Below are 23037 nucleotides of genomic sequence, written 5' to 3' on the forward strand. Positions count from 1 at the left end.
TTGGATGGACAGAAATTTTTAGAAATAGTTACATTTGGCAAATAACTTCTCCAGTTAAATGGGATAGAATAAATATAATAAACATCCAAACGCAGAATTAGCTCTGCAATTAGCCAAAAATGTTCACCAAATTACCCTTCTGAAACTAAGACCCTGACCACATAATCATGTGGTAGAATGGCATTAGGGGTGCATGTGTGTGTGTGTGTGTGTGTGTGTGTGTGTGTGTGTGTACAGCCCTGGATTTCAGGCAGGATGCAAACATATTCAGATTATGGCCAAATCTGTCAGAAGGTCAAGGAGACCAATGTCTTTTGCTCCTGATGTTCAGTCACACCCACTGGGGCATCTGCCAGGCCCCTCTGCCCCAAGCACTAAGGTTCGGTGCCCACAGTGGCAGCCTCTCCTGGTCTCCCCATTCAGGTTGGGTGTTTGAAGAGCATCAGGTCCTCTCAGAGTGGGATACAAGATCCTTTCCATCAGCCCTGTGGACAATCCTCAGGCACTGTGTGAGGTGCTTTGTCCACATGATCTCCTTCCATCTTTGTGAACTCTTCATTATGCCAACACAGCAAAGCACATTTGCCATCCCTTCTTGGTCGCTCTAACAAATGTTTTTTTACTACTATATTGACACTCTGTTGGTACTTTGGTTGCCAATATTATCATTACTGAATGCGTAAATGCTCTAATTTCTACACTCAGAGTGGTTTGTACACAACACTGGAGCTGGATTCTGTTATGACGTGTGCGGAGCCAGGGTCTGTGCTAATTGCTTTTCTGCATATCACTAAGACCTGCACCCAGGGGGATCATGGTTAAGAGGAAGCAGAGACAAGGAGCTTGACAGAGGCCCCACAACGAGAGCAAGGCACGGGCATCAGACTCAGGCCCCACTCTGCTGGTGCCCAGCTGTGGCCCTCACCTTGGCCTGTGCTGGTCTCCTTCCGCCCTTTGTGTTTTGGGTCTTAGATGCCCCCAGACGCTTAAGTCTTGAGGGCTTGGTCCCCAGTGCAGCAGGTCGAGGAGGGGCTCTGGGAAGCCACTGGACCCTGGGGCTCTGACCTCCTCATGGGCTAACCCAGGTGGATTGATAGTCTGATGGTGTTATTGGGAACTGCAGCAGGTGGGGTCTAGCTGGAGGCTATAGGTCCCTGGGAGCTTGCTCTGGAGGGGTAGATCTCACCCCAGCCCCCTTCCCCCCTCTCTCTCCCCTCCTCCCTCTCCCTCTCTCTCTCTCCCTCTGTCTCCCTCTCCCTCTCTCCCTCTCTCCATCTCTCTACCCCTCTCTCTTCTCCCTCCTTCCCTCTCCCTCTCTCTCATCTCTCTATCCGTCTCTCCCTCTCTCTTCTCCTCTCTCCCTCTCTCCCTCCCCCTCTCTCCCTCTCTCTCCCTCCCTCTCTCTTGTTCTTTCTCCCTCTCTCTCCCTCTGTCTTTCCCTCTCTCTCCCCCTCCCTCCCTCTCTCTCCCCCTCTCTCCCTCTCTCTCTCCCTCCCTCTCTTGCTCTTTCTCCCTCTTCCTCTCTCTCCCTCTGTCTTTCCCTCTCTCTCTCCCCCTCTCTCCCTCTCTCTATCCTTCCCTCCCTCTCTCTCTCCCTCTCTCTCTCCCTCCTCCTCTCTGTATCCCTCCCTCCCTCTCTCTCTCTCTCCCCCTCTCTCCCTCTCTCCTCCTCTCTCTTGTTCTTTCTCTCCCTCTCTTCCCTCCTCTCCCCCTCTCTCCCTCTCTCTCTCCCTCTCTTTATCCTTCCCTCCCTCTCTCTCTCCCTCTCCCTATCCCTCCCTCTCTCTCCCTCCCTCCCTCTCCCTCCCTCCCTCTTCCTGCCTCCCTCTCCCTTTCTCCCTCTCTTTCTCCCTCTTTCTCCTTCTCTCTCTCTCTCTCTTCGTCCCTCTCTCTTCCTCCCTCTCTCTCTCCCTCTCTCTCCCTCCCTTTCCTTCTCTCTCCCTCTCTTCCTCCCTCTCTCTTCCTCTCTCCCCCTCCACCTCTCTCCTATCAGCTGCCATGAAGTGAGTAGTGTTCTTCCCACAGCAGGAACCAGCCCGCCACAAACTGAAACCATGAACAGAAATAAATCTTCCTGCTCTGTTCATGTCAGGTATTCAGGTCACAGTGACAGAAAGCTGACGTGACCTCCAAGGATCAGCTGCCCCACAAACCCTTCCTCTCCATCCCAACATTGAAGGCCCTTGTCTTCTTGTGAAGTCATTCTTGTTTTGCTGACACTGCAGGACAAGGCCAGCCCTGGAATCCACTGACCTTGTGCTGCTAATTGGGATGGGTTTGGGTTTATTCTCTAAATAAAGAACCACTTTCTTTGACAGCAGCTGGTAAAGGGGATGTGTTTGCCCAGCCCACTCCCCACAGATTGCTCTGCATTCCTCATCTCATCTGCTGACTTGGGAAGTTCTTCTTCTTGTCACACCTGACCTCTGACACATGCAGTGGACCTGGGTTTCACGAGAACTAAACCTTTGGTAGTTGACTGGTTCGGACTTTGAAGCACAGGCTGCAGCTTCTGAGGCGACCCTTCACCACCCCTGCCTGCTAATGGGGTCTTGTGTATGTTCCAGGAGACGTGGGGACATGGAGGTACCCAAAGGAACTTGGAGGGACAGGTCAAAACTTAAGTGTGCACAGGACGTGGGATTTGATCTTCTCCCCACCTGTTCACCTAAAAAGACAGGCATCACTTAGAATGAAGGCAGTTAGGGAGGCTGAGGCTTTGAGAGAGTTTGGAAGCTGAGATCGTACCTGTTTTCTTTTCTTCAGACGGAGCATCACCTCCTCAGGGGCCTCTGTCCTCTTCCCCCACCAGTGACACCTCTGTCTTCAGCTCACCCATAGAGCAGTCAGGAAAGCATGTGCACGTCCAGCACTTCCCAGGGTCTGAGCAGCTCTGAGTGGCCTGTAGTGACCCTGAGCTCTCTGGTGTCCCGTTCTAGGGGAAATTAGCAGATGGGGTCCAACCTCTGGCAATGGGAGAGCCACGCTGCCCTCTGCGGCTGGGTACTCAGTAGCTCACACAGCCACTTGCTTCTCCCTGCCTGGGGCATCGTCAAGGACACATGAGGTCGTTGACGAGGTGCAGGTCTCCTGGGAGTGAGAAAACGAGGTTGTTAGGCTCTTGTCTTTGAGTGAGTCCTTCCAATCTGGCTGTATAGCTGCATTCCCACAGGCCAGCTGCCAGCTTGTCCTTGAAACCAGTGCCCTTCTCAGAGAGTCTGTCATTGCTGGGGCCGCAGGTGTCAATATCTGGCACTGCCACCGCGCTGCACTTCACCTGCTCCTCGGTGGGGCATGCAAGCCCAGGATAGTACACCCCGCACCCAGGGGACCTTCCATCTGTGGTTCCAGGCATCTACCAGAGCAGGAAGCCACCGGTGAATTACATGAGGGTCTCTTCTCGGTATGGAGGCCAGGGAGATTCAGAGTTGGCACTGTGGACTCTCCGTGGCAACAGATTGCCCATGCACGTGGCTTGTATCTCCCCTCTGCTAAGAAGATCCCTCCGAGTAGCTCTGGAGACAGGTGTGCACTAGGAACTGGACAGCCCACCGTTAGACTTTTTTGGTGAAGAACATTCTGTGGAAGGCCTTGATGTTCTGGGTATAAATAAAGCAGGTGAGGGCTCCATTTTGCTAGAGTCACCTGGTCGGCTTGCCCGTGCCTCCCCCACTTTTGAAACTACTTTCTGCATCCTGTGGTTTTTTTCTTTGTTCTGTTTTTCCTGGCTTTTATTTCTCAGCCAGCCATGCCACCAAGGAAAGCCCCATTTCCACAGACTGCAGGGAAGGTAGGAGAGACACCAGGGGTCTTGGAATGTATCCCTCAAATCTTTTCTTACAATATCTCCTTAAGCAGAGGAGTTAGGCAGTTTAACATCATTATGTAAACTATGATGGAAATAACACTAAAAGAAATGTGCTGCCCTCAGGCTAGCCTGTCTAATGCCTGCTTCTGCCCTGCCAGTTTCTGTATGTGTGAGTCAGCTTTGTGTGGCTGTGACAAAATGCCTGAGGTAAATAACTTAAAAGAGTAAATATTTACTTTGGCTTACTGTCTCCAAGGTTTCAGCTCATGGTGCTGCCCTTCCTGCAGGCATCAGCAAAGATTGCCCAGCACACATGCAGCAGAGGGGTCCATTCCTGCCACATGTAAGCATTTGCATGCGCATGCTCAGGCTGACCTGAGAGGCCTGAGGCCACTCCCCCTGCTTGCACATAGCCATTTCCCTTAGGCTTCTCAGCCTCATCATGATGCAGACAAGAGGCCCTGTGCCAGGACTCCAGCCCTGCACTCTTTGGACCTTCCAGGTGAATAATTGTTAATCAAGTAAATTTTTTTTCTTGTACATGACTGAGCCTCAGGTGTTTTGTTACAGCAGCACAAAATGGATTGAGACACAGCAGCTCATAAACAGAGTGGTGTAGGCCAAGCTTCATCTGCTCACAGGCCGCAGGTCTGGTCAATTGTTCTTACCAGAATCTTGCAGAGACTGCATGCATCCCTTGGTCTATACCCAACTCGTGGGTTTCTGGGAGGCTGAGGTCACACACACTGAGGTACTCTGTTCTCTTCCACATGAGATGCTTGTGCAGCTTCAAAATCTGCATTCCTGCAGCATGCATGGCCTCCTGATGCATGTGGAGCAGCGCCCCTCTCAGAACAGTGGATTTGTCGCATTTCCATACTGAGGCACTGGTGGGATCCTGGGAACTCCATCTGAATCCTGAATCCAGCTTATACTCAGAGTCCAGAAAGCTCCCACGCTGACATCACCTCCCTCTGCTCACCCTTACCTGTGGCTGGAGGGACAGTGCCAGCCGGAGGCGCTGCACTGCCACCACCTACCCCTCCTGCGCCCCAGCAGCCTGGTTTCTGTTCTGTGAGAAGCTGACGGTGCTCATCCTGCTGACCCAGCTAACTTCTCCCTGGGGACCAAGGTCAGTACCTGTCCAGCTGGGCAGATGCCCTCCCAGCATTTCCCACCCATCGAGGCCTGGGGCGGAGCTTGCTTCAACCTCACGGCTCACTCTTCATACCAGGAGCAAGCAGCTGAAGGACATCAAGGTTCCGTGCATTCTCTGCACGTTCAGGCCAGAAGAGCCCCAGGCTCAAGGACCAAAGGCTCCTCGACCCTGAAGTCACCCTGCCTGTGTTCCTTATTCTCTGGACTTTAGCCTCCCCTCTGCCTTAAAGCCGGGCAGCTGTGGCGAACCAGCCATTTCCTCCCCTACTCCCAACGCAGGAAGCCCTCCATGGTCATCCAGGGCCCCTGTGTGGCACTCTGCAGACCTCAGGGCTGCCTCTGCACCTCCCTTGCCCTCTCTGCAGGCCCAGCCAGGCCACCACACCTGCTTCTGTTCTCTCAGGAGGCACCCTGTTCTCCTCCTTTCCATCTGCCCTGTGACCCCTTCCTCATGGAGTCATGGCCAGTATGGAAGAGATGTGCCCACGAGGCAGCATGACCCAGATCCGCAGCACAGGGAAGTCCTGCTGATGACATGGAGCGGCACGGGGGCTGCAGGGTGGGGGTGACTGCTGTTACCCCAAACAGGGTTCTGCTGGGAGTCAGTGACACCCCCGAGGATGACACGCAGTGGTTTGCTCGTGGAGGCACACGGTGCAGAGGGTGGTCACTGAGGAGCGCAAGGCATGTCTGCTCACCAGCAGGGCTCAGGATCACCTCCGGGGCAGCGAGCGGGACCCTGAGGACTTGCTTAGAGGGTCACTGGACATTTGTTATCATGCAGGACTTCCTAATCATCCCTTCTGTGACTCTTCACAGTGTCCCGGGTACCTCATTTACCTGCCACCTCTATGGATTCTGTAGAGAAGCACACACTCGCACTCACACATGCCCTCACACACACACGAACTCACACACATACACATGCACTCACACACACACGAACTCACACACATACACATGCACTCACACACATCCTCACATGCACCCTCACACCCTCACATACACACACTCACACACAGGCACTCACCCACACATACTCACACATGCCCTCACACAATGCACTCACACACGCCCTCACACACACACACAAACACACACATACACACCACCCTCACACATATGCACTCACACACATATATATTATATACACAAAAGGAAGCTTTGGATATATGAGTGCACAGGATTGTGAACAGCAGAGATTTTTATTTATTTTAGCTTTTAAATGTAAAATCCTCAGATTAGTGTGACATAAGTGTGTATCTGGAGTCTTCATGTCCAAGTTCTGTGCTTTAGACCTGGTGGCTGTGGATCACAACGGGCCCTCAAAACAAAACCTCTCAGCCTTTTAATGACTCTTGCTTTTTCTTGCTTGATCTCGTCCACAGAAGTATTGGCAAACCTCCTGGACATCTGAGGTCACACTCCTAAGAGAGCAGCACATTCAGGGTGACAGATGCTGCAGGCATTCACTCTTATACTTACTATCCCCCTCATCTTATTGCGGCAATTCTGGATTCTTTAGTATAAAGAGAATCAAGAGCAAAACTATCTACATTCTGGGGTTAAGAAGTCCAGTGGGACCTGGTGACCTAGCTGTATATACAAGATATAAATCTATTTTTACTTTAGCTGTACATAGTTAATGGTAACCTAGTCATTATAAATAGTAAGTTTAACTTAGATACTATAAAAATAATCATTTTGGATGGGCACATGCAAACTGGTACACTTAAACCTATTTATAAAATGCATTTTTTTTGTTTTAAATATAAATGTTGCTATTTAGCCATCAACTCAATGATTTAAATGCAAACCCCAAAGTCCCCAATTAGAAGTATAAAATCTGCTTCCACCCAATGCGGCACACGGCTTCGAGTGTTCTTCTCCTGTTAGTCAGGTCTAGATGGTTTTGTGGTATGTGAAATACAGGTGTATGCTCGGTCTCCCCAGATATCAGACACCCCTCCAGAGTCAAAGCTACTTTTGCTCCACATTTTTTAAATATTGCAAGCTGTAGGTGCCCTTAAGAAGGCCTCATCTTGGCTTTCCCATTCTCCTGGAAGAGGACCCGCCCAGCCCAAGCTCAGTGGCCTGCAGAGCCATCTGCACAGGCAGACGGAGTGGCCACGAAGGGCTCATTTTGCTTCTGATCCTCCTTCAAGCCGGCTGCCTGGTCTGTGATAGAGGAGAAAGACAGCTGGTCATGCTCCATAATGTGCACCTGATCTTCATCCTTGTCTTTCTTCACGTAGAACATTTTTCTGAATTTCTTCAGCTCGTGGAGCTCACAGAAGGTTTCCAGAACCACCAACATGGCAATGAGTCCCAGCAGCAGGTAGCCTGCGTGAGAAGGACAGCATCTCAGTGCAACCCAGTTACAGGAGAGCCCCTGAACCGTGCTGACCTGCCTCCCACCCCTGCCACAGAAAAGCTACGGAACGGAATGATTCGTTTCTAGGAAAGTTTAAAGACTATGGCTCCAAGAGGAACTGCACAGAAAAGGAGGTGAAGAGGGGTTTACCCTTCTATCAGCTGGAATTATTCAAATCACAGGCTGCAATTTTTGAGGGAAAAAAAATAAAAAATATTAGCACTAATGGGGCCCCTCCAAGTGTGGCCTCCCACCAGGAGGGCTCCACCTCTGCCCTAACTCAGGCTCACACAGCCTGTGGCATGTTAGGAATGCTTGCAACTTACCATGGGTACCTTTTAAAGCATGTAATATCCTTATCATTATTTCCACTACAGAATAAGAAGTTTAGTAACAGAAATTACTTCTTAAGCTAAATTAAGATTCCATAAACTAGTTAGATTGCCTAAAAAACATGTCCACATTGTAACAAGAGATAAATGTTATGCAAGGATATTTTACTACATTAAAAACGGAAGAAGAGAAACTGTTGGACAAACTGAGAAGGCAATTCACCCAAAAAAAGAGCAGAGCTGGTAAGTAGAATCAGAAATATTGTACTTCCCTAAGTCATGAAAATAAAAATTAGATAATTATCTGTTAAATGAAAAAGAGTTAAGATAATGTTTATTTTGCTATCAAATTCACATACAGAAAAAACACCACTATAAATCTACTGGCCACTGCCACCCCAAGAGGACTGAAACCGTTGGGCTCAGATAGAGCCGGTGACTGCTAGGACCCATAATACCATTCGGAGAGCCCGGAACAATATGTTCTGAGCCACAGAAAAGCATATTCCTGTTGGGCCAGCAATGCCACTTCTTGGAAATATATGAAAGTTCAAAAAGTATTTTAAAAAGCGTCTTCTGTAATGTTATCTATAACACTCCCAAATTAGAAGCCTATTTAGTAGTCAACAACAGAGACGTGGAGAGCTGATGGCGTGGCCCCGTGGTAAATCACAGATGCCACAAACAACTCTTAGGGGATGGGGAACTATGGGCCCGCGCCTGCTGAGCTGCGAGTGGCCTAGCACTGCTGGAAGCTCTGAGGACTTGTGAGTGACATCCCTGTTCTTGGTGAGCCCACAATTTAATGGAATTGTTAACACAAACACAGTTCAACTAAGCATTTGTGGCATTGAGATGTCAGGACAGGCACATACGAGTGTCCGAGTTTCTACTCTGATCTCCTAGAGGACATGGGCTGAGTAAGTCACAAATGGGAAGATCCTGGACGGGGCAGAAATGGGAACTGCATGTCCATCACGACTGCACAAGTGTGCATCCTAGGAGACAGGGAAGGCCGCGCAGCAAGCAGCTTCTCCAAGTGGGTGACTACATTTTCCCAGATATTACATTAAATTTAAACTGAAATTATTTGAAAAATTATGAGTCACTGGCCATTTGAATTTTTCATGACCATTTTATTTTCTCCATATAATATTCTAGAAACATTCAACATCCAATAACTTCTTCAAAAAGTACCAGATGGACAAAGGAGATAAATGACCATTTTAAGAAATTCCTGGTCAACAGTGGTGGGCTCTACCCAAGGCCTCACTCCCTTATGCTCACTTAACAAAGCAGAGCAACTTGCTTTATTAAAAGTTGGGCATCAAGCATGTCCTGTGTGGCTTGTTTTAATACAGCACTGTCTAAGGCCTAGATATTATTGATCAGTTGTTATAAGGTGCCAGGGGAAAATAAATAGGTAATAAAGGTTCTGCAAAAGAATTTTTATGGGAATCATGAAAGAAAATAGCATGGAAAGGTGGCAAAAGTGGAAGACCCACTAACCCACGAGGAAGCACCCCGAGCACTTATGGGTGACTACTGGGGGGTGGCACTCGGGTGGTAAGACAGACCTGAGGGGCATCCTGGGCGTGATACTCACAGGTGATCCCGATCTTGTAGAGCTCTCTGAATTTCTGGTTGTAGCCCTCTCCAGGAACGTAGTCCCCGAGGCCGATGGTGCTCAGGGAGATGAAACAAAAATAGAAAGATTCCAGGAAGTTCCAGTCGTCCTCCAGGACAGAGAAGACCGCGGCCGGGATGAAGAAGAAGCAGGACACAGTGACGAACCCAAGGAGGACAGCGTGGACAATAGCCACCATCTGCTTGGAGAAGCCCCAGCGGATGTGGAAGTAGAGGACAGGTCTGCGGGTGACATGCACAGTGACGCGCTGGACCACAGCCGTCAGGAACAGGAGGGTGAACGGGATGCCTATGACGGAGTAGATGATGCAGAAGGCCTTGCCCCCGTCAGACAGGGGCACGGTGTGGCCATAACCTGCAAGGGGAAAGGGTGACAGGTGAGCCGAAGCTGGGGAGCAGGAAATGGGTTGTGCTTTGGGTTTGGTGCTGAGGATGGAACCCAGGGCCTTGCACACACTCTCCCACTGAGCCACTTCCAGGCCCAGAAGATAAAACGTTTTTAAGTGACATGTGTCTACTGTCTGCCTCATCCCTCCAACAGAGGAGAATTGAGAGACTCTAGGTCTGGTGCCGTTAGGTCAGTAGGATCCATCCGTGGAGGCCAGACTCCTGGGAGGCCCACCGCTCTGTAACCTGACCAGATTGTCCCACAACCTGCCCTTGACCTGAGACTCGCCGTCTGGCTGAACAGGAAGAGCATGCTGAGCTGCAGAGCAGAAGGAAAGCTCAACGTGGGTCCCCCTTACCCAGCATGATGCAACCTCTGCTCCCAAGGACACTCACAGTGTCACACCCAATCCACCCACTTCCAAAACATATGACTCACCGGACATTGTGACCAGAATGAGTGACAAATAAGGTGTGTGTGGAGAAGCAGCCCTCGGGAGGCAGCGGGAGGGGTGGACTCCACTAAGATAGGAAACGGGAGGGCAGAAATGAGGCCATAGCTCGTGGTCATGGGCCAGCATTGCTTCTAAAGTGTCCTGCTCTGTCACCTGGCTCCAGGGAACACTCAGACACCTGCCCTCTTCCCCTTGTCACTTCCAGACATTCAAAGATGCCATCAATTCCCAAAGAAGCATCAAGACAATTCCATTAGGAGCAGTGGTCACAACGGACGCCTGTTTCATTCCCACATGGCCACACAAGAGACTCTTCATCCAACCATAGCCAGCAGGAGGGAACCTGGAGAGGCCCGAGGCTCCCAGGGTTCTAGGAGCTCAAGGGCACTTCACCAGAAAGCCCCAACCTGTCCAACGAGGCAGCTCATGACACTTTGCCAACTAAGTGCATTTTTTTTTCTTTGTTAAAACGAAATTGGATTCTGAAAAAACTGATCTTTGAGTATAATTGAAAAGTGGTTTCAAAATTGAATCTTGAAAATGTGTCTTGCTCAACTACATGTGCAAATCCTCTGCTTCATGCCTGATATCCAGGTCTAGGTAGTTATTCTTTGATTACCATTATTAGCATTAAGTCCTAGGGACTGATCCCAGGGATGCTTTACCATTTACACCACTGGTCTTTTTTATTTTATATTTTGAAACAGAAGTAAATTGCCCTGGCTGGCTTCAAACCTGTGATCCTCCTGTCTTGGTCCCTGGAGTCACCCGGGTTCCAGACGTGGAACACCATGCCCACCCAGCCGCTTCCTGGATTATTCTTCATACGCTGCCCCCAAGCACAGTTTGTGAGTAAACTACAGCAGGTTCTCCTGTCCTCTGGAATCACTTGCAAACATGTCCATCCACCAACTTGAGCATTTTTGTGTGGAGATTCCAGAGCTTAGATACTCAAAGGAGGACTGTGTCCCCCAGGGGTCAGGAACCACTGCTCCAAGCCTCAGTGTCTGAAGCCATCTTGTCCACACACGCCCAGCAATGCTAGGGATGCCCTGGCTAACTTCATGCCTGGCATTCAGAGAGGAAAAGGGCAGGCTGGAGCAGTGTGTTAGCCTGCTTTTGCCTCTTTGTGACCACAAGGACAGCTCAGGGAGGAAAGGTTTACTTGGGGCTCACAGTTTCAGAGATCTCAATCTACAGATGGCCAGCTCCATGGCTCTGGGCCCGAGGTTGGGCAGCACATCATGGGGGAAGGGCCCAGGGCAGGAGAGCTACCCAGCTCATGGTAGGATCAGGAAGCAGAGAGAGGTAGTGCAAAGGGGACCCAGGGTGGGTACACACTTCCAGGGCAGCCCCAGGGGCCCACCTCCTCCATCCCCCCCACCACCTGTCTTCAGTTACCACCCAGCCATTCAAACGAGGGTGGCCTGATTAGGTCACAGCTCACAGTCCAATTATCTCACCCCTGAGTACACCTGAATCAATGGGAGCTTTTGGGACACACCTCACATCCAAACCCTGGCAGCATACCCAGAATCACAAGCGTGATGGTGATACCCAGAATCACATGAGTAATGGTGACAGTCTGCTAACTAACATACATGCAGCAGCGTAAAGAAGCAGGAAAATGTGAATGTTTAGTTTTGCAAAAAAAGAAGGAGACTTGTTATAAGCAAAACCACCCACGTCACAGAAACTCGGGGCCAGCTGAAGGTACGATTCCAATTGGGCATTGAGGAAGGATATTCCGATGATCAGAGATGCATGGAAATAACTCTGAAATGGAATTCTATCTAACCAGCACCGAAGCCAGCGGGAAGGCAATTCACCTATTTGTTCCAAGCCTGAGACCCAAAGCAGGAGGAGGTCACAGTCTCTGACAACTAGAGGGTGGCACGCTGCAGGGAGGAACTTGGCTTGGCAGGGATTTTGTAGAGGAAGCACAAGAGTCGCTGAGTCTGTTGGCAAAAGGATTTAAGCCTGTGATTTGATTCCATTTTTCTTTGGCAGCATTTTTTGAAAGTTAGCTTTTCTAAAAGTGTGACACACCTCTGCCACACAGCCCACCTCTTCCTACCATCTGTCCCAATAAATGACATGATCCTAGCAGGGGATAAAAAATAAGGGTATGATTTACTCTCAAAATTTGATAGATCATTTTATGAGAATGTTAACTAATTCTCATTGACTCAAATATTGTCTCTGAGCAGCAAAGATAATCACGACAGGACTCCAGGCTCTCTGCATGATGACATTTTTGTACTGGTGATAGAGTCCTGCTAGGAGACTAACCATGGCCAGGGTGCAGACCTTCACTGAGGCTGTTTCCGCTCCTCCTGATGTTTACATAAATCATATTTGTTAAAGGAAAGTAAATGTAAAAGGCACCTCTCCTCTGAGTTGCCCACACTTCGAGTGCAGGCCACACTGGGAAAACATCCTTTGCCCTGCCCACACAGCAACTGGTTTTCAACAGACCCCCTCGGTGGCCCTGCTGGAAGCTCTCAGCCTACTGGACACTCCTGAGCTCGCTCAAGCTCAGCCAGTGGAATATCCAAATAAATCATGAAGCAAAGCTCATAGTTTTCAAATCTTATAATTATACTAAAATCCATTACATATGATGAAAAATTTAGCAAGATTTAATAAACCTGGCATATTGGGGTTCGTTAAATTTTTCTAAGGCTAGTCACATGATTTGGGGCCCAAAAGACTGTGTATCACAAAGTTGGCTGAAACTTATTTCAAGACCTCAATTAGGTCCTGGGGTGAAACTCCTACAAAGTCCATGTTCTCGTGGTTTCGCCTCCTGCTCCCCAGCTGCTACACCCCTGGGGGCGACATAGGAAGGCCGTATGGGGTGGGTGTGTGGATGGCCCTCTCCTGTACAATGCGGCTCTAAACACAGCTGCTGACACTTTGCTCCCTAACGCTGATCTACAACCCAATTAGGCCACGCCAGGCACGGGCCTTCTGGTTATTCTGGTACCAAGTCCTGAGGAGGTCCAAGGCAGAGGACCTCTGTGGCTCCTCTGGTGCATCAGAGCAAGTCACCAATGTGCAGTTTCTTCACCTGTATCAGATGCTTTTGAGAGGTGCAGTTGACCATGGCCTATGACCTTGGCCATATAATACTCTCATTGTCTTACATTAATTATGATGTGGAACCTTGTATATGTTCTTCATTAAGTTAGCTTTATACAGGCTAAATAAAAACAACAGACAAATAAAAATGAGAGAAAAGTCTCAGCCTCTGAAGCCCACTTGATGGGATGAGGCACAATGCTCTTGTCTCAGAACAGACTTGGCTTTGCCAAGGGGACGTCAGTGGTCTCCCTGGAGGGAGACAGGGTGCTCCTCCACTTCAAAGCTCCCAGTGTTCCATTCTACTGCAAGCAGTGACCCTGGAGCTGTGGGCCTTGGAGTCCACAAGCCTGAGAGCCACGAGCGCCCACACTGGAGGAGGAGAAGGCTCATGGTCTAGCTTCACAAAGGTGTGGAACTTGCCTAAGCCAGACAGGCACCCACTTGTCTCTCCAATTCACCTTGAAAAGTAAGATGGCTGAGTGTGCGAGAGGGGCACTGCAGACTCTTCAGGGTCCCCATCACCAGAACACCTCTGAGTGCCAGGAGGCAGACGGACTCTTTTAGCTCCCACCTGCAGCCCTATCAGCCAACAAAGCTTTGAAACAGGGATGAAGGTCAGGGCCACCCCTCTGAAAATGCCCCTCCTCTGTCCCTCCTGAGAACACACCTTGGGCTCACTCCTGGTGTGTCCTGAATCGCAATTCTTACTCGAAGATAAACGCATCCTTTGCTCGTGGCATAGCTTAGTGGATTGGGCTGTTGCCTCCACACAGCTCTTGGCCTCTGCTGCAGGTGAGGTCCTCGACCCAGCCTCAGGCATCAGCAACTGCTGTCAGCAGCACCTCAGCCCACCCCGGGGTCTGTGGGCACATGGCAATGCCCATGGTCCCACTGTGTGTCTGTCACACAGAGAGCCACTTTCTACCCTGGGACATTGGGAGAAAGAGTTAGAACCTGCCGCCAAGCCTGATTATTGCAGAAGACAGCATGGCCAAGGAAGAATTGCATTTTATTCTATTTTGCCCTTTTTATTCTTTAAAAAGTATTTTCCCTCTCACTCCTTCTTGACCATGCAAAAAATTTAGTAACAAGACAAGAATGAAGCAATGTTGAAGAAGTCAACAGACAAAAGATATAGTTTTCCTAAAGCCCCGTATCTTGAAATAGGCCTCCTAACCTACTAAGCAAAGCAGCAGTTTCTCCATCTGCTGCCACGCACCCTCCAGGTTTGCCTTCAGGTTTGACTCATTATGCAGCTATTGGGACCCTAAGGTTTAACTATTTTAACTATTCTATGGTAAAGTCTTCCCAGAGGTGCTTAAGAGTAGGGTTTTACTTGAAGTAGACATTTCCCCCAGGCATGGAGGCCACAGGCATTTCCCCAGGCACAGAGGCAGCTGGCATTTCCCAGGCATGAAGAAACTGACAACTCAGGGTTGAAACTTCTCTTCCCCTGGGAACATGAGCAGCTCCAAAGTCAATAACAAATGTGGAAGACATGAAGGCATCCCATACTAGTTGCTAAATTTCCACTGCGCCATTCCCACTCATCTCCTGCCATACCTGCAAATAGCTGACACCATTCTTGTGATGACTGCAAGGCTCAACTTTAGACCAGAAGGCTAAGCATCCTCAACTCTCATGTCATGTAAAGATGTGACGGTGACAATGGCTACTCCATTTTGTTTTATGCCACCATGTAGAAAATGAGCTTCACTTTGCAAAATTGGCCCTTGTAAAGTTTTTCTGTTTTATTCCTTTGCCCAGTGATTCAGCTTCTAAGAAAACCCACTTTTAATGATGGAAATGTTAAGAGTAAGTTATTCCAGGAAAAGGAGACAAAGAGGAAAAACATTTGTTCTAATCAGTAATCTTTCATTTTTCAGAAACTGGAACACCTGGTGGTCTTCAAGTAACATGAAGTGTGGGCCAAGGACCTGCTAATACTGTTCTCTTATTAAAAGAAGAACAGAGCTTAATTTGCATGAAAATAATATGTGTATTGAAGGATTGCAACCTGTGCAGGAGATGAAAGTCATCACTAATCACAGGAACCAGGAACCTTCTGATGGAAAAGCAGGGACTACATCCCCTGGGTGACACAGAGCTACAGTGTGGCTGGATGCCCAGCTCAGCCAGCATACATCTTTCCCGCCCATCCACCTCCATCCTCCTCTCCTCCTGAATTCTTTGGAAGTGGTCATTAGGACAAAACTCTGGCCATGTTGGCATCAGCTGACTTGCAGTGGAACCCCATTCCCTCCCACCAGCTCTCCTCTCCACACACGGGCTGCTGTATGGGGCCAGAGCCCAGCCTTGACATAAGCTGTCAGTTGCCCCAGGACTCAGAGGGACGATGCATGCCTCCACCCACAGGAAATCAGCTTCCTGGGAGGAAACTTGGTCAGCCACACCTGCACCTCCACACCTTTTGGAGGCAGAGGCTCCTGGAACAAAGGACATGTAAGGCTGCACCTGGAGGAAATGAGCTGATGAGAAAAGACAAACCAAGCACGTTTACATTTTGAAGCACTAGTTTGAGCTTCCAGTGGTTCACCCAGGAAGCACCATTCATCGAGTGGCCCGCTCTCCTCCAGAGGGGCGAGGGGGGCGTCTATGAAGGGTTTGCAGCAGCAGGACAGGGAACACTTCTGATCGGTCAGAGAAGCAGGTTCCTAGTTGGTGGTCAGTCTGTTCCTGGCTAGTCTGTTACATTGGACTTTGGTTTATCCAAGTGGGCACTTAAAGTGCAGAGCCGCCCCAGCCCAGCGGCCTCCCCGGAGAATCACATTTCCTAAACTTGAATCCTGACTCTGCCTCTTACTAGCTGTGTGGCCCGAGGAGCATCCTGGGAACATGACTGGAACAGCAGGCAGAGCGTCCCACTGTGTCTTAGACACCCTGTCTGAGGTTAGTCGGCTTTGGAAGTCGCCCCTGATGACGTTACCCCTTCTCTTCCCTCCATTGTTGTGAATTTCAAAGAAAACTACCTTGGGACGACTGGCACACTGACTGCTGGAGCCAAATATTGCAGGAAGAGAAACAAGAGAAACACTGAGCCCAAGCCCCCTCATCACTAATCCTTCTTCAGGTTTTCAGAGCCTGGAGCAGATGACGTTCTTCAGATAACATCCAAGTGGGAGCCAAGGACTTGCTAATCTTGCTTTCTAATTAAAAATAAAATGATGTTGAACTTGTAGGAGCTATAAAATGCTTATCTAGAGAATTACAGGGATTGTCCAGACCCTGATGACCCCACTCAGCACACAGCCTCCTGCCCATCATTCCCTGCAACTTTTTTTCCTCCCAGGAAAGCCCTTGGGTACCTTAGGCGGTCTTTGAGGGATGGCAGCCCCGTCTCTTCTCAGGGCTACCCTCAATACACCTGATTTCCTTCCCACCCAAATTGAGTGGTCAACAGATGGACATGGGTCTAGTAGCATCACTTCCTGCCTTGTGCAGGGGTCCTGAGGACCAAAGAGAGGAGTCCAGGTGTGGCAGTGAGTGTAGCCAAAGTGTTTGTGGTGTGTCAGGAAGGTAAACGCTTCCACAGACTGCATACGGGTAGCTGAAGGACTGCTGCAGGTTCTTCCAGCTCGGCCACCAGCTCTGGGCACGCTAGTTAGATGCCATTGGCATGCTCCCATCTCTTCTCTGTACATAGTTCAGTTTTTCCCAAGCCTTTCAAGACATCGTCCACAGTGATGGCTAGAAGCTATCAAAGCAGTGTCTGATAAAAATTGATAAAGAAGGGTTGGGGCTGTAGCTCAGTGGCAGAGCACCTGCCTTGCATGTGTGAGGCACTGGGTTCAATTCTCAGCACCATATAAAAACAAACAAAATAAAGGCATTCTGTCCACCTACAACTACAAAAATTTAAAAAATTGATAAAGAAAAATCCTGACAAATCCTCAATTTCACTAGAAATGCTGGATGGTGGAAGAGATGAGAGTTAGTTAGCTGCAGGTGGAACCATGGAGAGTATTTATGTTGAAACTTCAATTTGAACCCCATAATTGTCACCACCAGTGCCACTACACCCTGATTTAATGTTTCATGACTATTAACTTTAACAAATCCAGGAGTGATGGTAGCTTCTCCTCATGAGCTACCCTCCTGTCAGGCCTCCTGCTTCACATGGACACCACAGCGGATGAAAATCAGGCAGGGCCAAGTTGTTTCCCCAGATGTTAAGACTGACCACCCAAGAAACACCAAGGCATGTGTAGGAAGCAAGTTTTATTTAAAGATAGAACAGAGATAAACTCCTCTGCAGAGAAGGGGTCCCAGAGCTGGCATCCAAAGAAGTGGGGTGTCTTGCCCCTTTTATACATTTTAGAATTCCTTTATTCTTATGCCCTCCTTCTCCCTTTATCTTGGCCCTCTTCTCTCCCCATCCTGCTAAGTGACCAGTGGCCAGGAGATGAGCCAAAAGGTAAGAAGGAAGCCCTCCAGGGGTGGCTCTCCTTGTCTGCCCAAACAAGGGGAAGGACTGCCCAGAAAGCGCTTCAGTAGCAAACTTTTTGGGGGAACAGTTCTCTTTTAGGCAGGTAACTGTGGTAACAGGTGGATGGGGAGGAGGGGGAAGGGCTCTGGAGGTGTTAGCATTTCAATCCCCCTAGAGGCAGCCTCCATCTTCCCATACTGGGAGACATTTCCCAATGACTGCTTAGCCCTGCTACTGGTAGATGTGGGAACCTGTCCCAGGACTCAGTCCTTTCTTTCTGGCTAGCATCTGTAATGGCTCAATACATCCTTTGATGTTAGTCTCAAGAGCTTTCTTTGGTTTTACACAATTAAAGGCCTAACAACGTTACTGGATTCAAGTCGCCTGCTCACCACTCAAAAGTCAATACTTGGGAGATGAGAATTGGTGAGAAGAAAATCAGATTTATTCAATAGCCTGTCCTGAGAAGATGGAGAGGCTATCATCCTCAAAGCTACACCATAGGGAGCACACATGGCTTTTATAAAGTGGGAAAAGGGGAGCTGGGGAGAATGAGCAGGAAGGTGAACAGACTCCTCATTGACAAGGGCCTGTGTTTCTTTCTCTTCTGTTAGAATATCTTTGAGATAACAGTTGATTTCATCTCCTGGGCCAGTCTCTATAATTCTTCAGATAAACATATTTCCCTGCAACCTAAACATCATTTCTTGTTAAGCAACAGGATTAGCAAATCTTTGGCCTATACTTTGATGTTATCTGAAGACTATCATATGCCCCCCCCACTCTATAAATCTAGAGAAAAGTTACTGATTAGTAAGTTTTATGACTTGTGTTTTTTTTTTTCAGTTCCTTTTCCCAGAAATAGCTAACCTTGCAGTTAGTTAATCATTAAGATTCAAAAGGAGTCTTTGTCTAGAGAATAGGGGAGATGGCAGAAGACAACAGGTTGAACCTGTTGGGTGGCCTCCATCAGAAGTGTCATCTACAGCTCAGCTAGTGGGAGACTAATCTCGCTCAGTGCACAACCTCCAGAATCAGTGATTTTTAAAGTCATCTCCAGGCAAATGAAGCTATAGGGTTTATTTAGGGTTTCCCTTGGTTACAAAAATGCTTGGCAATAAGCTGATACATAAGACTGATATAAGGACTCTGACTATTGTTTAAGAGGACACTAATGATCCCCCTCCAAAAAAAAAAAAATCCAAATTCTTCCTCTCTAGGTCCCACTCCCCGCATTGTAAACTGATCGAATATGGAGGCCATCCACCACAAACCACATATCCAGAGTGGACAACAGCATATTCCCTTGACGAAAGGGGTGTGAGAGCTGGAGGTCTCTTCTGAAATGTCTCTGCTAGGTGGTATGTTACAAGGAAAGGGGCACGAGTGTCAAGCCACCTGTTGTAAATGTAGGAGCTTCACACACTTAGATACTTCAATAAGTAGTCCCCGAGGTGGACTGTTGTGAGTGAGACACATTCGGGTGGACCAAATATATTTGTGTCTTTCCAAACGTCAAAATTTACTAAACGACAATAAATTCCCAGGCTGCTCCACTGTGGGTGGAGGTGGGTCATTGAATACTTGTGGATCCCCTGCTAGTCACAAGCTGGGCAAACACAAGTTCAAACACAATCTTAATTACTAATACTTGTAACACTCAAGTCACACATCACACTTTACACACACAAATTATATATACACATAAATAATAGAGAGAGAGAGATCTGTATATCTCTATCTCTACCTAGGCTGAGAAAGGGTTAAGCGGCCACAGGGGTCCAGGAGGCTGAACTGAGAGCAAAGGCAGAGAGCAGGTGTGACTCAGAGTCACTATAGGTGGTTAGATAAGAACTTGTTCAGGGGACAGAGCTGTGAAAGAGCAGCAAGTTATTTTAGACCAGGGTCTGAACAGATGGCAGTTTCAGAGTGTTAGCTAGGAGTGTCAGCCTGAGATGTCAGCTTGGAGTGGGCTCTGCATGGACATCATGGGCAGGAGAAGCTGAATTCTTCTGAACCCCAAGGACAGAGATTCAGGTGTTCCTCACGGTGGAAGCTAGTGATGAATGAGCAGTCAACAGGGTCAGAGTCTCGAGGTGCTCCTCTTGTGATGGGTCTCAAGTACGGGGAGCTTCATTCAGTGGTCTGGAGTGTTCAGAAAGCTCACGGGTCTGGTTTCTGCCATCTGAGTTCCATACACCCAGGCATCCATGCACTTCTGATTAACTCACTAAGTTCACAGATGGTCACTTTTAAGATTAATTTCTTTATCAGTTTGTGCCTTGAGGTTGTGCTAGGCAGATGGTGGTTGTTTACTTGTGCAAATAATGTACAGAGCCATTCCACTTCAGACCTTAACTCAGGGTGGAGAGCTTATGGCACACGGCTCCACAAGTTGGAGCAGCTCCAGGAGGTCACAGCCTGGAACTGTGTCTATGCATCATGGAGCTGCTCAGCAGGGCATACCTACTCTCCTTAGGAATTCCAATATGTTCAGAAATCACTGTGCCCAATAAAAAAGTTACAAAGTTGAGCTTTGCCAGCCCAGTGGGGTAAAAAATGCCAAACTATGAAATGCAGATGTAGGAGAGCTTTTCATTTCCTCTAATAGGAAAAGCGAGGCTTTCTTTGCTGTTTGAAGTCCTGCCTTTGTACAGACGGTACTAGAAGTGTACTTTCCCACATCTAGATTGAAAGTGGACCCTAGGCACTATGGATAAAGCCAAGGGTGACTTCTCAATTCTAAGTCCTCAGATTGGTTGTGATTTCATAATCTCCTAGATAGAAGAGTTCTCCCTTAGCCTCAGCCCCAGCTGCATCTCCCTTGACCTCCCTCATCTCAGAACCTGGGGGACCAGGCAGCTGCAGATGCTTTGCCTGGAAGGGTCACAAGTCGTGATGCTACAGGTCCAGCCACATAGAGCTCCTGCACAGGGGGCAAGGGCTGGAGAGTTTTAGCTGCTTCTGCCATTTGGATCCGAGGCCCCAGGGGCAGCCCACGCCCACCCCATCCCTCCTCTCCCACCTTCTGTAAACAGGTAGGACAGGTTTCACAGCCTGAGTGTTGCTGAAAGCCTGGTCCTTGTCCCTAATGCAATCCAATAAGGAGAAAAAGGAAAAAGAAGTTTCATTGCTTTGCTAGCAAAGGAGGACAGAGGACTCCTGTCCCAGAGGCTATCCACGTTGTCCTCCCAACCTGGCCCCCAGCCCCAGACTCCATGCTCACATGCCCGTGGCCCATGGTACCTTCCCCTCACTAGTCTCTACCATAGAGCCAGGTATCCACACTGTTCTTCTCTGGTCTCCCCAGAAGGGAAGAGTGGCCACGACCCAGAGGCCACAACCCAGAGGTAAAGAGAGGGTCATGCAGAGCTGCTGGGGAGCCACAGTGTGGGAGACTTGGTCCCTTCCTGCCTTTACCACAGCAGATCCGCAGCTGAGTAGCCATGTGAGGCTGGCACAAGGACAAGGCCAGCACCAGGAAGGGGCAGAGGCAGGTAGTGACTTCGACACCTGCAGCTGCTGACCGCCAGTTCCATGATGGGAGAAAACCACAGAACCCTCCCCTAGCTCAAGCCACTGTAAGTTGGGATTTTGTTTATTGCAGCTGAACATCATCTACGTTATCAGTGACCTGCACCATGGTTACTAGTACGCATTTCTCTGAGATACAAGCTGCCTGGTTACTGGCACTGTACCCCATTCACCTCTGGGTCTCAGGAACCCCAGGGCAGGGCCTGATGGGCAGCAAGCCCAGAAGTGGGGGATGATGTCACCCCAGAGAACAGGACCGAGCAGCAGGCACCCTAGCTGATGTCTCAGGGACACTGAACCCTCCACACCAGGGAGCAGGTGTGAAGGCACCTGGATGGCACTGCCACCACGCCTGGTACTTACTATTCCAGCCTCATGTCCCCTCCTGCCCTTCTCACTAAGAATCATGCCATTAGAGCTTTAAGTACCAAGGCCCATCAACCTAATAGAACCGTTTAAATTGAATTTCTTGCTTCTGCAATGATTGAATTGGATTTACCCTTAATCCAGAAGTCTCCAAAGCCACATTGCATTCTGACCCACTGTGCCCAGATGCAGAATTCCCACTGGGTATGTTTGGAAGGAAACTGCTATGATCTGGGTTTTCAAGGTCCCCAGAGCCCTAGTGTTAGAGGCTTATTGCCCAGTGAGGCGCTCTTGGGAAGTGGTGCTTTCAAGAGGTGGGGTCCAGTGGAGGGTCCTGGTCCTGGGTGGCGTGCCCTGGAGGGGGTAGTAGGACCCAGCCCCTTCCTCTCTTCCCCTCCCATTGGTTCCTAGCCCCGAGGAGAGAGCTCCATCTCCACTCTCTGCAGGATGTGCCACCTCATAGGCCCAAAGCAAGGGGCCCAGTGGCCATGCATTGAAACTCCCACAGCCTGAGCCAAAATAGACCTTTCCTGCTAGGCATAGTGGTGCACACCTGTACTCCCAGAGGCTAGGGAGGCTGAGGCAGGAGGATCGCAAGTCCAAAGCCAGCCTCAGCAACTTAGGTCCTAAGCAACTTAGTGAGACCCTGTCCCAAAATTTAAAAAGTAAATAAATCAAAAGGGCTGGGGATGTGTCTCAATGGTTAAGTGCCACTAGTACCCAATATATAAATAAACTTTTCGTCCTCATAGGTTGATTACTGCAGGTATTTTGTTACACTAACAAGAAGCTGATTAACAGAAATCAAAATATTTCTCATGGAAAAATAAAGGTTACTTGAACTGATGCTAATCAAATGCCAGGGAGCTCTCTGCCCTCTATCTAAGCCCCAGAGATTCACAAGGACAAAAGGCCTCCCCACATTCCCTCTGTACCCCCTGCCTGAGGACTGGGGCAGGTCCTCCCTCACTGCTCCCTGTCAGCTGGAGATGGGGCCAGAGGCATCTGCGGGGAATGTACTTTCCCTCATTTTCCTGCCTCTGAAGCCTGGGACAGCTCTCCTTTGTCCTTCCACTTCCCTAAAGGCATTGTTCTTTGTTAAAATACTGCCTAAGGCAGGCCCTAAGCCACAGCATGGAGTGACATTTCTCTGTTACAGTGTGCACTGTGCATTCAGTAAACTTGCTAATTTTCTCTTGTTGATCTTTTTATTGTTGCAGGAATCTTTCTCAGCTGCAAACCAATGACTGTTGAGGAAAACTGTTTTTCTCCCCTTCATTTTGGCAACTCGGATGGGACTTTCTGAGATGTTCCACTTGCTCCAGGACCTACAGAAGGGATTGGGGAAATTAGCAGAAGCTGCTTCCATGCCACATCCACCTGCCTAGAGCCTTTGCTTGGGCAACCACCCTGCCTAGAACGGTCATCCTTACCCACGCACC

The 23037-nt window shown here is 49.0% G+C and overlaps 1 protein-coding gene across 1 annotated transcript in view; it reads right to left on the minus strand.

The window, feature by feature from the left end:
• Positions 1-6174: 6174 nt before the first annotated feature.
• Positions 6175-23037, minus strand: part of KCNK1 (potassium two pore domain channel subfamily K member 1) — a 33796-nt gene continuing 16933 nt past the window's right edge. Inside the window, exons 2-3 of the mRNA XM_081299987.1 lie at positions 9279-9674; positions 6175-7309 (exon numbers count right to left, since the gene is read on the minus strand). Coding sequence (XP_081156113.1) covers positions 7053-7309; positions 9279-9674 — 653 coding nt within the window. The 3' untranslated portion in view covers positions 6175-7052. The remainder of the gene's footprint in view (positions 7310-9278; positions 9675-23037) is intronic.

This window comes from Spermophilus citellus (genome assembly GCF_964194105.1).
Source record: "Spermophilus citellus genome assembly, chromosome: 6".
In the NCBI taxonomy this organism is placed as follows: Eukaryota; Metazoa; Chordata; class Mammalia; order Rodentia; family Sciuridae; genus Spermophilus; species Spermophilus citellus.